Raw genomic sequence first — 15,967 nt, forward strand, 5'->3', positions numbered from 1 at the left:
AAATAGATGCAAAGAGAGAACTGAAGGTGCAGCTTTGTCTCGAGTTTTATATGTTTATTTATGTGACTGTTTTATCCCTCTTCTTTCCACAATTCTTCATGTCAAATAAAGCATACTGCTGCCTCTGCTCAGCAGTACAGGAAGGGCTGAGCCCTGAATCTCCTCCTGCTTCTTATCTTTGATTCCCTTCTGAGAAAAGGTTATGGTGCAGCTCTTCCTAGCAGCTGCACCCTCATGAATTGGCAGAGTTCCTCCAGACAGATGTTCTGAAGAGTTGCATGGTGAATGCTGTCCTTTCTGATTTCAATGTGGTGTACTCGACAGAAATAATTGCAGGTGATACTCTGTCTGCATCTCTCCCATGTCCTGTCTTTTTTACTTGACCTTTTTAGTAGAGGGAGGAAAAAACTGCTGCAGTTGCTAAACCTGGATCAGGAGAATGGGACAAACTCAGCGCTTCAACAAATGAACCAACTAACCCTTGAAGCATATTCCCTGTAAAGTAAGGGAGAAGGTGAAACTCCACACATAGTGTGCCGTGTCTGCTGCTGAGGATCAGGAAAGAACTGTGCAACTCCTCCTAGGTACTGGTCTTGTGCAGTGGTGGTGAAGTAATTCTACCTTGGAAATTTCATTCTCTGTGCTTTTTCAGTTCACATGACCATCTTTAAGTACTTATTTTTCCCCATCTTCCCCATTGTTCTCTGCCTCTTTCCTTTCTCAGCACTCCATTAAGCACTGCCTTAGCACTGACAAAAATGCAGTGTAAAATGAGGTTCTCTGAAAGGTATTTTGAGAAGAATATCTGTAGTTAAAATGCAGCTATTGTAAGCATGCAGATGCGTTCGTAGAACACATGAACAAACATCAGTTATGTCTAAAACTCTTGTGCATGACTTACATGAGGTACAAAATCGTTTGAAGTATAAACAGTCAGAACAGCATTTTTGATAAAACTGAAGCTTTCATGTGCTGTCCCATTAAGGGAACTCTTCAGAAGCTGAGGACTGAAATGGAGAAATGGAGATGGGCAATCAGCCTGTAGTCAAAGCTAGGAGACGAAAGGCTGTTCGGCTGGGTCACTGCTAAACCAGTGTCTTGAGAACGCAATAACAAGTATGACTGGACAGCCCTGACTCTTCCAAGAGGCTGAGAAAGCACTTAGAAAGTGAGGTGTGGCAAAGCTAGCAGCACACTGAGTGCTCTGTGTGCCCTCCAAGTGCCCAGCTGTGAAGCTGCTGCTTACAGTTTCAGACAACTTCGTGCAACGTCAGCAGTGCTGAGAACCTAAGCTCAGGTAACGATCAGAGAAGATGTTTATGTATGTGTTCATGACCTATCTCTCTCTGGATGAGGAAAGATATAGCAGATGCTGTGTGAGCAGAAGAATCAAGTATTTCCAGCGCACCTAGCTTTTGTGTGGATTTTTATTCTTTGCTTTTGATGCTAAACTTCCATACACAATGCTTACTTGGTTATCTAGTAGCTAATATACAGTTAAATGGTAAGCAAATTAAGGTAATTTTGCATAAATTGCAATAGCGTACTGTCAGATTGAGGTCTTGCATAATCTAATGCTGTAGAAAGTATTGAACTACTGATTTCTCAAATTTCTCAAAGGAGAATGAAGTCAAATGTAATCTTATTAGCAGGTATGGAGACAGTATTTTGGGGAAAATCTCTTAAAATACAAACCTACAAGGCAGTGTCAAAAAGTTTCGCAATGTTTTGCTATTCTGTCTCTCTTAGTAAGTCCTAAGGTTAGAAACTCCACTTTGGTAAACACGAATCACTTTTGGTCTTAGTAAACCTCATTCCAGATATTTGCAGCTGTCTAAGCCCTTGCAGAAACTATATTTTATTGGATCTCTCTGCTCTTCCCACCACTCCCCATCCAAAGTGCAATAGCAACACAAGTACAGGTTTTTCTTTGTTGTTAAAATGTAAGTTTTTATCCTCTGCAGATGGGGTCTTGTTGGACTGCCCATATTGTGCTTTGCTGTGAGCTCCCTGGAGTCTGCTTTGGCAATCCACCTCAGTAGTGCCCTTGGTTCTTTTTAGAAATCTTAAAAACCTTTGGTAGGCAGCTGACAATGGCACTACTCTGTGCCTCAGTACCTTGTTTTCAGGTAGTGATGGCAAAAAACCCATGAGTCCTTGCTTTCTGTATGCATGCTGGAAGGAATTTGGTTGCCAAGGTGACTTTTCAAAAACTGTTTCTGCAAGGACAGGTTTTTTTCAGAGTCAGGAGCCTTCCTTCCTGCAAGGTAATCTGAGGGTAGCCTTAAAGAGAATGGGCCACGTTGTGCCAAGCAGCTCAGAGGGAGGGTCATGAGGGTCTGCATGTTCTGCAGTAGAGCTCAGGCTCCAGTTTTCAGTTCTTCTAATGTTCTGTCAGGAAAACAAACTGGAAAACTACTCTGAGCAGCTGTTAAGGGAGCAATCAGGTGTAACCTTTTCAGTTTGTTTTTGGTCTTTCCCACTAATTGTGCAGGAATCTTTTAACTAGGTGTGTGATGGCTCCACATCAAATTCAGCAGAGAGATTCCCAGTACCGCATAGCAGTGTGTGGCCTACACTGGCAGTACGTCTTTAAGATCAGTGATAGGCTCTCTTCCCCAGGCCTTTTAAATGTGTTCCATCCGTTGAGGTGTTCATCGCTACCTCTTCCTATGTTTGATTTCCTTTTCTCTGTAATCCTTTAGTTCTGAAGGCATGACTACTTTTGTGAGTCACTTTTGCACAAGGAAAGTATAAAAACAGAGACCCCTGTATAAGTTTCATTGTGCCACAACATACAGTCTGGAAAATGAGATACATATTTTTAATTTACATGACTAGAAGCTTGGCATTTGAGGCTGCCTGCTAATACAGGTTGGTTTGTTTACCAATAGGATTAGTCCATTAGTTTAAGAACCTGTATACTAGTTTAGCAAAAGGAATCCACGAGTGATAGTTCTGAAACCTTTACATTTCAGCTTGAGTGGGCAAATATCTTGTTTTCCTCAATAATTTTGTGCTGGGGACATAATAGAATAAAAATCTTTTGCCTCAAGCGGTGCAAGGACATTTCCCTCGGGCTCCACATGCACTGTTGTTGAAAAGTGGCTCACTGTGTCCTAAAAATCAATGGGAATCTTCCAAATGGGGAAAGTGGATGGCAGCGGGTCAGAGGTCCCATAGTAAAGCTGATGGTGGGAAATGGGAAGTAATAGGTGGGCAGCCGACCACCCTATGTAGCACTGGGCATCCAAAGGCACATTAGCACATATCTGAGTCCTTGAAAAAGAATGGATTTGTATGCCAACGAACTGCATATGCATGTCAGAACTGTTCAAATGTCGATCCTGAACTCTGAGAGGGTGCGCTTGCTTGTCACGTCACCTGGTGCATGTTGCGAGGAATAAAGGAGTGGCACTTTCTGCACCACAGTGGAGTTAGTTTTCTTCCTGGATTTCAAGTGACAATGCTAATGATTGCTGAGGGCCTAAACTCTCAGGTCTCTGGGGATTTTTTTTAGAAACTATGTCTGCCAGCTTTCTTGCTGATGCGAGCAGAATTTTATTTTTCTATTGCATTTGAAAAAATGTCGGATTCTGCAAAACTTGAGAAAGAAATAAGCCAGAAATGTTTGTGGCATAGATGGGAATGGTAGAAAAGCAGTGTGGCTGCTCCGAGTTCTGGCTTCTACCACATGTGACCCAGACCGCTTCATGCCCTGAGAACCTGAGCTATTTCACAATCAATCTGAATACAGGAGGGGAGGAGGAGGAGGAAGAACAACTTGCTGGGCTTCCATGGACAATGTAGGGATCTGACAGTGGAACCAGCTGCAGATCCAGCTGGACCACATCTCTTTCCCAGTGGGACCAGGAATCAAGGGCACTGGGTGCACACCCAAGGGGTGTGTGTGCTGCTGCTTTGAGGAACTTGTAGTAGGGCTGGCTGCAGTCTCCTGGGGAAGGAGAGCAACCTTGGGAAGTGAAGTGCTCCCATGGTGTGTCCCCACATAGAGTCAGGACTTAATAAAGGCTTTGTGTAGCACCATTGTCTGAATTACAGCAGAGGAAGCTGCTTTGCCTCTGTTGTAGTGCTTGATTCTGGTGTATAAGTTCACCAGCTTTCTAACCTGAGAGCTGGCAGAGTTGCAGTAGTTTGTATTTCCTAAAGAATAACTTGAGCAATTCAGACTCATTTCCTGTAGAGAATGCTTGGTGGTACCCCTGATGCTGCCTGAAGTACCTTCCTGTCTCGTTTCCAATCTTGCACTTCTTTAAGTCTTGATCCTCAGGCTTCTTCTGGGATGAGGAAAGCTCAGAAAGCCCAGCTGCTTCTCTTCTCTGAAGTGGCTGGGGCTGCTGAAAATGCAACTTGGGAAGACAGTTTGTCTTCAGAGTTTATTTTTGCAGACTGCTGTGCACGTTGTATGTTTTTGGCCACCTCCCCAAAGGGATCTGCTCTGGCCTCAGGGCTGTCACTGGTTGAGGCTAGCTGGAGATGAGTCTTTTGCAGAGGGAGGTTTTGTGCCCTTGTTGAAGCTGGATGCAGCCCAGGAATGTTTCCCAGGCCTGACAGAGGTGCGGCGTAAGTGCAAGGATGTGAGTCATGTTGCTCCTCCTGGTTTGAGTGTGAAGTGGAGTTTGGAAGGAGGCTTTGCTTAACCAGGGGAGCTGAAAGGATCAGGAACACAGATCCCATTTTAAATAGGATGCCTCTCTCAGTGGGGGAAGAAGGAAAGCTCTCATGCTGATGAAATGATAAAACACAATCAAAAATAATGTTGCTTGTTTTGGAACATAAAAAGCAAATGCTGTATCCATGGTGAAAGCTGTCCTGTCCCAGAAGATGACGGGCTGTCATCTTCTCTTCAGTGCTGTTTTCAGAGCGTACTCAGGATGGCAGGACTTGGGCTGGGTAAAAGCCACTGCACCAAGCAGTCTGTGGGAGCTTCTCTGAGAGTAAGGGAGCAAAGAGGCTGAATATCAGCCCCTTACTGCTGGCCTTGCCACCTCAGGTCCAGATCCCACCAGTCCCATGTACCCTGGTTTTGGACTAGTGGAGATGGAGGTCACCTAATTGGGATCTCAGACTCTGGGCAGGGTGAGGACAGCCATGGAGCGCTGCTGCAGCCAGTACCTCATTGCTGGGGACATTTGGCTGACATTCTTTCTGGCACTCTTAACATTCTGCATGGGCATCTAGCAGGTCACATCACAATTGTGTTTTCACTGGGAGCTGGGGAGAAATGCTGCAGTGGTTTGCTAGCCCCCAGGCCCTTTCAGTGAAAAAGGGTAGCAGGCAATTTACAAGTGATGCTGTGCTATATTAAACAAGCAAATGAAAAAAACCAACAGCCAGAAAACCCACTCAGCCTTCTGTGTTTGGATGCAAACTTTGAATTTCTTCAGGGGACTTATTCTGCTCCCGTAGGCGTTTGCTCATTTTTGCTGCTGTTAACCAACTGGGGCTGAAATTAACACATCTGTTGTTGTTTAACTACAATTTATACTGTACCCAAAATATTTGCCAAAATATTATGTTTTGAGCAGCAATAGCTTCACTGTTACTTATCACCCGTGTTCTGGGAATGCTGCATAATGCTATCTGCTGATTTTTAATAGCTCTTACCAGAAGGGGACTTGGTGCTTCACTGCAGCTTTGTGAGGAGGGAACAGATGCCAGTGTTGCAGAACTCTCTGTTACAGTGCAGTGTAGCACAGGTGCAGATTTATGTCTGATATTTTTGCTCACAACTGAGTCCTTGAAGCTGCATGATTGCCTGGAACTGTTTAAAAATGCCTGCAAAGGACCATGTTTGCACATTCTTCATTGTGCTGTCCAAAGTGAGACTCTGGAAGAAGCCTTTAGCCTAGCCCCATACCTATGCTGGGCTTGTTTCTGAATGCCTAGAAATGATAAATTTGGATTGTATGTGTTTCGGGGCTGTATATGTTTTTCGTGTAAAGACTGAGACAGCAGTCCTTTAAAAACAACAACAACAACAACCTAAAAGCCCAACCCATAACTATTTAGAAGTGAAATTTTGTGAAAGTAACTGTGACATGCAGGCAGAATCTTGAGGGTCACCAGGGATAGTATAAAACTCTTGCTGCAGTGGACAAAAATATGTTGCTGTTTTTCAATCTGCATATGTTTAAGGTGATCAGAGGGAAGGAAAACACATCCTCATTAAAAGGAATAATTATCAAGCTTGCAATGTGTAAACTTACCTCAGCTAAGGTAGGTGGCTTTGATAATCCTTTTTTCCCCATGAACAAAGTTTCAAAGACAGCATTTGTTAAATTACATGTAGAATGGGCTGGAGGGAGATGGGGACCTGAGCACTTCTGATTTAATGGAAAAATAATTCAAATGGATCTGCAGTCTGGCTCTGATTTCAGAGGTACTTGCAATCTAAATAAAAATAAAGACTACCTGGGGACAGCCTGCACTGTTAATTAGCTAACCAAATGCTGCCTCCCGGCTAAGAGCAGCTCTCCAGGGATTTTCCACTAGCTTTGGCACTTGGTGCTGTGACTGGAATTTGCCAAATACCACTTGGTAACTTCCAGCGCCAAAAAAAAAAAAGAAAAGCAAAAGGCACCCTTGTGATGGGTGAGGAAGGATGCTTGGAATGAAAACGTGTGTAATATGCAGCGCTGTTCCTGCACAGCACTGGGCTTGATACAGACTAGCTGTGCCCTACACATGATTGGAAGAGGGAGTGCCCTCCCTGGGGTGGGGACTGATGAGCTGGTCTGGTTCCTATACCTTCCCAGGTTGGAGCTGAATGCCTTGTGGCACAAGGAGGCTGGAACCTCGGTGGTGCAAACAGGCAGCTCTTTCCAGACAGCTGCAAAGCCCTGGGGCTTTGCAGCTCTGCTGCCCATCCCTGCATAACCCCACACTGCTGCGGCTGCAGGCACTCAGTCCTCAGTCCTCCTGCTGGCGAAGAGTTTGGGCTCTTGCCAAGAAAACAGCTTTTGTGTTTCCTTAAATGTTCTGCTGCTGTTTAGGGAGAAAAAAATAAATATTAGAATTGATGTTATTACTAGAATTGGCCAGCTGGCTGAAATTTTTTTCACTAACAAATCCCACTTGGCACTGTTTCTCTAATGAAGTAATGAGCATGTTTTCAGACAAGGGGACGTGTCACTACAGCACCGCTGCTTTCCTAAGCTGGCAGTGCTCAAACAGCCAGGGTCTGCACAAAGTACAGGGAGAAAGAAGCTTCCAGTCCCAGCGGCCACTCACACACTGCTGGGATGCAGTTTTGCTGTTCACATTTTGACCTCCTTGATCCGTCCTTGCTTCCTTGGCAGTGAAATCGTAGGGATTTGCAGTGCTGGATGGGGATAGCGGGATGTTGGCTGTGGTGGCTGTGCAGCTACAGCAGGAGGCAGATGCTATGTGCACAACTTGGTCTGGATCTTTGCTGCTATATACAGCACTAATCCTGGCTGGAGCAGAAGTCAGACGCATGAAGGCAGGTAGCCTTCAGGGAAGGCAAGCAGCAGGCTGCTGGCACTCAGCTGTCCTTTGGCTGCAGAGGGGCCTCTGGGGGCTACAGCCCAAGGTTTAGACAACTTGGTGAGGAGACTCGAAGGAGTCCCAGAGCCCACTAAATCACAGGGAAGGGGGCAGCTGATGGCAGCTTATCTAAGTCGGTTGTTTTAGGTATGGTTTTATTTCTTACTTCTTAGGTACATTAATTGCACTAACATTGTTTTGTGGGACAAGAGGCAATGAAAACAACAGCTGGATTCGCTGTGTCCTTTGGAAACTCAAACTCAACTTGTTTTTGTTACCCTTCTGAAATGGTCTTCCCACCCCATCAGGCTGCTTCTGATCTTCCTGCATTGAGTCGTTAAGTGTTGATTCAGCTTTTATTTAAATCATTGTGCAAGATTTGAAGCTTCAGAAAAGTCATCAGTGAAATGTTTTCAGAGTTCTATTGAATTCATTTATCCAATTTCTTTGAATTTTCTTTGAAGGGTTTTTTTTTTTTTTTTTCTCCTTTTCAGGCTTGAGAATAGCCAAAGCTGAGAGAAGCAGTATTTGAGGAGCTTATTTCTCTACTAGCATTCCTGTAGCAGTATTTACAGGATGCTTCAGGAGAAAAGTTGACTAAACATTTATTTTTAAACACTAAAGATAAGATAAAATTGTATAGTATCTGCAATGCATCTCCAGTAAAAACTTCTCTTTTTTTTCCCCTTGGTATTGGAAATCAGTGAGCAACAGCTGTTTTAGAGATACTGAAATTAGTATGGAGTGTGTGTGAGCCTTTTTCTGATCCACAGACCTGTGCTTTTCAGGCTGTTCCCAGTCCTGCTGCCTGCCACGTGCTGTCTGGGCAGATATGGAGGATGGGCTGCTGCTCACAGTAGCCACGTCAGGAAGCCATTCCTTCAGTCCTCATGTGCCCACAGTGTGTTACTCATCTTTATGGTTCTATTGATCTGCACATTTTCAAATTGAAACTGGCTTTTTTGCTTCTACTTCTGGTAACTGTAGGCTCTCCAAGTCTGTCCTCACTGGTTTATTGAGTTTATCTTGCTTTGGCAATCATGCAGTCCTGCTGCTCATGCAGTCTCAACAAGGAAATAATGCCTAACTGAGATCTGTGGCAACTCATCTCACTGTGTGGACAACTGGGGAGTGATCAGAAGTCATGGCTAGCTTTCAGGAGATGTCAGCTGCTCAGGCCTGGTTACTGTGAGAATGCAGACAAGAAGAGGGAGAGTTCTCTTGAGAAGCCTTTCTCAAAGATAACTAGCTGGCCTAAGGAAATAGTGCCTGTGCTGCTGCTTCTGCTAATCTGTCTTTATGATGAGCCCAACAGAGAACTGGTGTACAGAACCAGTCCTCATCTCACTCACATCTCCCTTTTTCTCTAGGTTTGGAAGAAAAAACACTTCTATCAAAAAAAGAAAAAATGAAGCTGAGGAAAGAAAGATGGCTACAGAGTAAGTACCCAAAGCATTGCTGAATTGGGGGGCGCCTCGAGGTGACTGCTGGATTCCTCTGTCTGCAGGTGAAAGTGGGCTGTGGCAGGACAACAGATTGGCCAGGGGGGCTGAATGCTTCTCAAAAGTCTTCAAGCCTGATCCTCAGCAAATGGGGAAAAAAGTCCCTGGTGTTTTTTTTCTTGAATTCAAAGGGCATTTAACACTAAGGTTGACTCTTTACCCCAATCTGTTTGTTATTCCTCCACGTGCATTGTGACCCTTCATTTATCCAAGAAAGATGTTGTACCAGTGTAGGTCTGAAAAGGTTTCTTTGAACTTTTTCAAGCTCCTGTACAGTTATGACCAGCTGTGCAGTCATGGGCTAATAGCATCCTGTGGATGTAGGACAACCTGGAGCTGAGCCCCACTGGCTATTCCCAGGCCTCTGAGAAAAGTAGTGGAGCTCTGCAGTGGGACCTTCTGCTTTTCCACAAAGGATGTCTCTTTGCTGGCTGTGTTACTGCCCCACATGCCCCAATGAACCTACTCACCAGACTGACTTGCACTTCTAGAGGCTATGAAATAAGAACCAAACAAACCCAGCCCATGGCAGAAATGTTGCTGTTTGTTATGGGAAGAGTGTCTGTGTTTTTGCTGCAACTTTCTTGGCAAGATGTACAGACTCCAATTAGTTATCTGCAATGTGCTTGATGTCCTGAGTAATCTTTAAAGCTCAAGTCTAAAGTCTTTAGACTTGTGCTTTCTCTGCGCAGCTCTGAGTGAGACTCATTTGCAGATGCTAATGTGAGTCAAGTCAAGGAGCCTCATCCTGCAAGGCAATTAGAGATGGTCTTGTATGGAGACCTTTCCAGAGGTGTACAAGAGGCTTGCTGTTGCTTCCTCGTGGAGCAGGGAACATCATCCCCAACCTGAGGATAAGGAAAAGGCAGAAAAAGGCAGAAAAGGCAGAGGTTCTGAATGCCTTCTTTACGTCTGTCTTTAAAAGTCAGACCAGTTATCCTCAGGATACTCCTCTCTCTGACCTGATAATCTCGGCTGGGGAGCACACTAACACCCCTGTGATTCTGAAAGAAGCAGTCAGAGACCTACTGCTCCAACTGGACTGTCACAAGTCAATGGGGCCAGATGAGAATCCACCCAAGAGTGCTGAGGGAACTGGCAGAGGTGAGAGCCGAGCTACTTTCCATCATCTGTCAGCGCTCCTTGTTGGCTGGTAAGGTCCCAGAAGGCTGGAGGCTTGCCAACGTGACTCCCATTTACAAGAAAGGTCGTAAGGAGGATCCGGGGAACTACAGGCCTGTTAGCCTGACCTCGGTGCCAGGGAAGGTTATGGAGCAGATTGTCTTGAGGGAGATCATGCGGCATGTGCAGGGTGACCGGGGGATCAGGCCTAGCCAGCATGGGTTCGTGAAGGGCAGGTCCTGCTGGACCAACCTGATCTCCTTCTATGATCTAGTGACCCATCTGGTGGATGAGGGAAAGGCTGTTGATGTGGTCTACCTAGACTTCAGCAAAGCCTTTGACACTGTCTCCCACAGCATTCTCCTGCAGAAGCTGGCAGTCAGAGGCTTGGATGGATACACTCTTGGCTGGGTAAGGAGCTGGTTGGAGGGCCGGGCACAGAGAGTGGTGGTAAATGGAGTCAAATCCAGCTGGCGACCGGTTGTGAATGGTGTTCCCCAGGGGTCGGTGCTGGGGCCTGTCCTCTTCAATATCTTGATTGATGACCTCGATGAGGGCATCGAGTGCACCCTCAGTAAATTTGCAGGTGACACCAAATTGGCTGGAAGTGTGGATCTGCCTGGGGGTAGCGAGGCCCTACAGTGGGACCTGGACAGGCTGGAGAGCTGGGCTGAAGCCAATGGGATGAGTTTCAACAAGGCCAAATGCTGGGTCCTGCTCTTTGGCTACAACAACCCCAGGCGACGCTACAGGCTTGGGGCGGTGTGGCTGGAGGACTGCATAGAGGAAATGGACCTGGGGGTATTGATTGATGCTCGGCTGAATACGAGCCGACAGTGTGCCCAGGTGGCCAAGAAGGCCAGTGGCATCCTGGCTTGCATCAGAAACAGCGTTGCAAGCAGGAGCAGAGAGGTGATTGTTCCCCTGTATTCAGCGCTAGTGAGGCCGCACCTCAAGTACTGTGTCCGGTTTTGGGCCCCTCACTGCAAGAAAGATATTGAGGCCCTGGAACGTGTTCAAAGGAGGGCAACAAAGCTGGTGAGGGGTCTGGAACACAGGCCATATGAGGAGAGGCTGAAGGAGATGGGAATGTTCAGCCTGGAGAAGAGGAGGCTCAAGGGAGACCTCATTGCTCTCTATAACTTCCTGAAGGGAGGTTGTAGTGAGCTGGGGGTCGGCCTCTTCTCTCGTGTCATTAGTGATAGGACCAGGGGGAATGGCTTCAAGCTATGACAGGGGAGATTCAGGCTGGACATCAGGAAGTATTACTTTTCAGAAAGGGTGGTCAGGCAGTGGAATGGACTGCCCAGGGAGGTGGTGGAGACACTGAGCCTGGGGGTGTTCAAGGAAAGACTGGATGTTGTGTTGAGGGGCATGGTTTAGTAGGAGCTGTTGGGAATAGGTGAACGGTTGAACTGGATGATCTTTTAGGTCTTTTCCAACCTTGGTGATTCTATGATTCTATGAACCTGGCTGGCATGTCTGCACTGTCAGCAGAAGCAGCCTGTGTGTGTCAGCTTCTGAGATACTGCTGAGGCATGGGGAATGGCAGAGGGATTCCTTATGCCACCTGGAGCTATTCTTGAGACTATTTTTTCCCTCACACCCTTCTATCCAACAGAATTGCGGGCAGATTGTGTTGGGGATTGAGCAATGTGGCCTTTCTGTGGTACCATATGCTCTCTGCTCCTAAGCTCTCACTGCACTTTGAGCTTAAGTCCATCAACCTGTGATTGCACAAGTCACCGTGAAGGTGTCTCTGGCTGGTAATTTAATACCCTGAGTGCTAGGGAAACTTCATTATCATCAGCCATTAACTTCCAAATTTGGTTGACATGTGCAGTCAGTGTCCCCACTGAGCAGAAAAACTCACCTCTTGTAGTCCTTACAGCTGGCCTGGAACTTGCAGATTCTGTGCTCATGCAAGTTTTTCCTCGTCTATGTGTCTGATACTTTGTGGGAACATTGGAAAGGATTGCTGGCGCACAGTTGAGATCTTCCTGGCTGGGCATCCTGTATCTAACTCTGACTGATACCAGAAGCTGTAGAGGAAGATAAGCACTCAGCAGCTTTTTGTGATTCAGGATCAACAATAAAAGGACTACATGGGACCTACATAAGAAAGTATATCTTATGTAAGTAAGAAGACATGCTCCTGAAAGTAGATGACAGCACTGCTCCTACAGCTATGGTCAGTTGCTTTGGAGGTGAAAGCCTAGGAGCAGGCTTCTTATGCTCTTTTTAATCACTCCCTCTTGTATGTATGCTTTCATAGAATCAATTTTACTCAAGATTAGGTATGTTGTTCTGGCCCTTAAAATGGCCTCTTTTCTCCTCTCTGCTCTAAAGCTACAAACTGGTGGAAAATAAATAAAATATGTCAGCTTTTCTTCAGTAAGGAACCAAGATAGAAAATTTCAGGTCGAACTACTTCTGTCTGAGAAGATAGTTATTACCATTAAATCTGTGCTTTCCTAAATATTCCCAAGAGTTTGTTGTTTCTTCTTATCCCAGAACTGTTTTCTTGACACTGGATGCCAAGACCCTGAGAACTACAGTTCAGCCCAGTAGTGCAAATGCAAAACTTGGGAGATTTCTTCAGTTCCAATAAATCATTGTAGGAGAGACTAGAGAAGAGAAAAAAATTAGGTAATGATTCAAACATTAGAAGTATGCACATTTCAAAATACACACATCGTATGGCTTCTCAGACACCAGATACTGTTGGAAAAGAATTTGGGATGGTTGTGCAGAATCAGGTGTCTGAAAATTTTGAGTGCATGCTATTTATGAAAGTACTGAAGTACTCATAAAGCCAGACCATAAAAAGAAGTGATGTAGAATGGAAAGCTGTGTTCTTGGCAGGGATTGCTGTGCAGAGAAGCTTTTACAATCCAGATTGTAAAAAAAAAACACCCATGTGCAATAAATATTACACGTTATCAGAAACCATTGCTCTTTGACTGAAACAGCTTAGTTAGGGGGTGAACAAGACAAAAATACTAAAGGTGCAAGCAGCTAGCTATTAAGTTTCAGTTCAGCATTATTGAACGTGATCATCTGGGTTAGACTGAGAATCCCAGGTGGCATCTTGCCTGTGCTCTGTAGCCTGGCTGCTTTCATATTTCCACTAAAAGTACTGCAGATTCAGTCCTGCTTCTGTGGCCTTGTGTTGGAAGCCCACAGCCTTCCTGTCTCAGTGCTCTTGGCTGTGCAGCTGCTGTTGTTCTGCTCCATCATGTCTAACCTCTCCAGTTCTGCAATGCCGTGACAAGCAGAGGCCTTGGGAGCTGCAGCTTCCCTTGGGTGCATGAAGAGAAAATAGGATTTCCCGTTGTGTCTCACTCCACCCCAACTACTTGAACGTCAAGGCAATGCTGCAGGTTTCGAGGCCCACCTGGCAGGAGAAAGTGGGTGCTTGCACATGCTGCTGGGTTGATTTGATGGTACTGTAAAGGGATGTCTGGGACAGGTGGGGTATCCAGCTAGGCATCTGTGGGCTGGTGTGGAAGAGAATGTGTTTTGCTGGGGTTTCTGGTTCCATAAGGCTTGAGCAGCTGCACTTCTGCACCAGAGAGCCTCAAGGACTGCACAGCTTTCTGTTCACACCTCCCACTGACTTGTCCAATTCTGAGTGAAAAACTGAAATTAAGTTCATCTTTGTCTACTGCATGCCTCTGGTAGGAGACCATTGTTTGAAAAACATTTCTACTTACCCAATTAAATTATTGTTTCTCATTCAGAAATAGAAAGTGTGAAGCTAGCCAAGCAGAAGCAAAAAGCTGAAGCAAAGCGAAAGGCAACACCTGTTGTGGGAGACATGCAGCCACTGATGGAAGCCCTGCCTGAGCTCTCTGATCTGACCACAGGTATCAAGGGCAGGAAGCCATCCAAGAGGTATGTGTCTCTTAGTAATGGGCTGTGTTATTTCCCTTTTTCCTGCAAGTTAAAGCACTCTCCAGCTCAGATTGTAGCTACAAACGATACAAGCTTGGGGCCCATAGTTAGGAGAACAGGACCTCACCTACATTTCGCTTTTTTTTTGTTACTCTTGCTGCAAGAAGCTTAAATATGCCTTCTGAATCCACATTTATGAGAACTGTATTGCTTAAAGGTGACTTGGCATGAGACAGACTGGGAGGGACTGGATATTCTGAATGGAAGGACTGATACACAAGCGTCCAGAGTGTAGTGCTGCTGAGCTCACCTGTGGATCTGCACTTGAGATGTGTTTTATAATGAATGTTTTATAATGAAGGTTGTTCTCATCATTTTCAGGAAATGGTGTTTGCTGCAATAAAAGGAATCTTATATTTTATAGGAGGCTGTAGTATTTAAAGGGGACTAATTCTTGTTTTGCAGGTGGCAAATATGGGGTTGATGGCTTTCCCAAATTCACCTAACTGGTGTGACAGAGGGAAGCAGATCTGGAGAGCTAGGATTCAAAGCACAGTACTGCCTGCTGGGATTGTTTGCTCTCTTCCTGCATGAGCTGCTGACCATGATGCAGCCCGGTGTTCTGTCCTTCCAAACTTTCAGGCTTTCTCCCAAAACAGTTCAAGCCGAGCAGAGATTTACTGTCTAGACAGACTCTCTGTTCACCCTGCTGGCTTGGAATATGATTTTGGATGAGAGTACAAGATGGTTGTTCTTTTCCCTTTATTGTACTGAAAGAGAAGAACTATTTCTGATCCTCTGACACTCACGCTTCAGCCATCCCAGCCAGCCTTAGGGTGTGTTCTGATTGTCCTTGTGTTTTCTCCTTTTTGGTGCAACGCTCACTGCCTGCTCAGTCAGTGCTGCAGATGCTTTTCCATCTCCTAGTGCAGAATAGAAGAGCTCTGCGTGGTGAACAAATGTTCGTACTTCTACTTACTCAGTAGGGGTTGAAACTGCAAACTTATTTTGATCATATTAAGCAAGCATTTGGATTAGAGGATAGCCAAGTATAAGGCTGCCTTGCAGAGCACCCTTTTCTTTGGTTGAATATCAAGGCTGAAATGACCGTAGAACCTCTTGTGAGCTGTGGGGTGCCCCAGAAAGAAACTCTGACCCAGCTACTACAGGGCGTGACTGAGTTGGCAGTGTGCTGTTCTTCTGGAAAGTCACCCTTCTAACAAACAGCAAATACGTATCTTGTATCTAAGCCTGGGAAAATATTTCCTTTCTGAACTTGGCTCTTAATTCTTTGAATAACATTTTTTTTATCGGCCGTTCAGTCAGTCTGTCCTCTCAGTGGAATGAGCAGCAAAAGTACAGAGTTCTGCAAGGGAGTGGAGTGCTGGACCAAGACTTAACCTGAGTGGAAACAGTTGGTTTTGACTTCTTTCCACAATCATGTCCAACCATATATGGCATCTGACTCCAGGTTGTGTTCAGGGGTGGTTCTCCCTCCTTATTGTCCACCTTGGAGGTTAAGTCACGGCTGTATGGAGGGAATGGTTTGCAGAAAGCAAGTACAGGGGGAGAGAGAATGGGTTGACTGCTTCTTTTGGGGATTGCTTTCCCCAGAAGAAATTCACAGTGTCAGTGCAGATTGCAATTGTGGACGACCTCAGAAGATAAAGTAGAACTTGAAAGGAAGATGGTGAAGATTTTGGCCCAGCTTCTGCAGAAGGGGTCGCTTAGTGATCTGAGGAGTCCTCAGCCTGGATAGGAGTTGGAGACAGAGAAGCTTGGGATATAATAGTCTATATTAGGTAAGTGTAATGCAGTTAGGAAATAATTCATCTCCATTGCGAGACATAAGGGACATCAAAAAAGTTAGCAAGTTGCAGAGGCAGTGCAAACAGGAAGCTTTCTGTGCTGCACTG

General features: G+C 45.4%; 1 protein-coding gene across 1 annotated transcript in view; it reads left to right on the forward strand.

The window, feature by feature from the left end:
• SLX9 (SLX9 ribosome biogenesis factor) overlaps positions 1–15,967 on the forward strand; it is a 49,798-nt gene that overhangs the window by 28,870 nt on the left and 4,961 nt on the right. Inside the window, exons 3-4 of the mRNA XM_052674554.1 lie at positions 8,901–8,969; positions 13,898–14,051. Of these exons, the coding sequence (XP_052530514.1) occupies positions 8,901–8,969; positions 13,898–14,051 (223 nt within the window). The remainder of the gene's footprint in view (positions 1–8,900; positions 8,970–13,897; positions 14,052–15,967) is intronic.

The sequence above is a fragment of the Tympanuchus pallidicinctus genome, unplaced genomic scaffold (genome assembly GCF_026119805.1).
Source record: "Tympanuchus pallidicinctus isolate F22 unplaced genomic scaffold, pur_lepc_1.0 scaffold15, whole genome shotgun sequence".
Classification (NCBI taxonomy): Eukaryota; Metazoa; Chordata; class Aves; order Galliformes; family Phasianidae; genus Tympanuchus; species Tympanuchus pallidicinctus.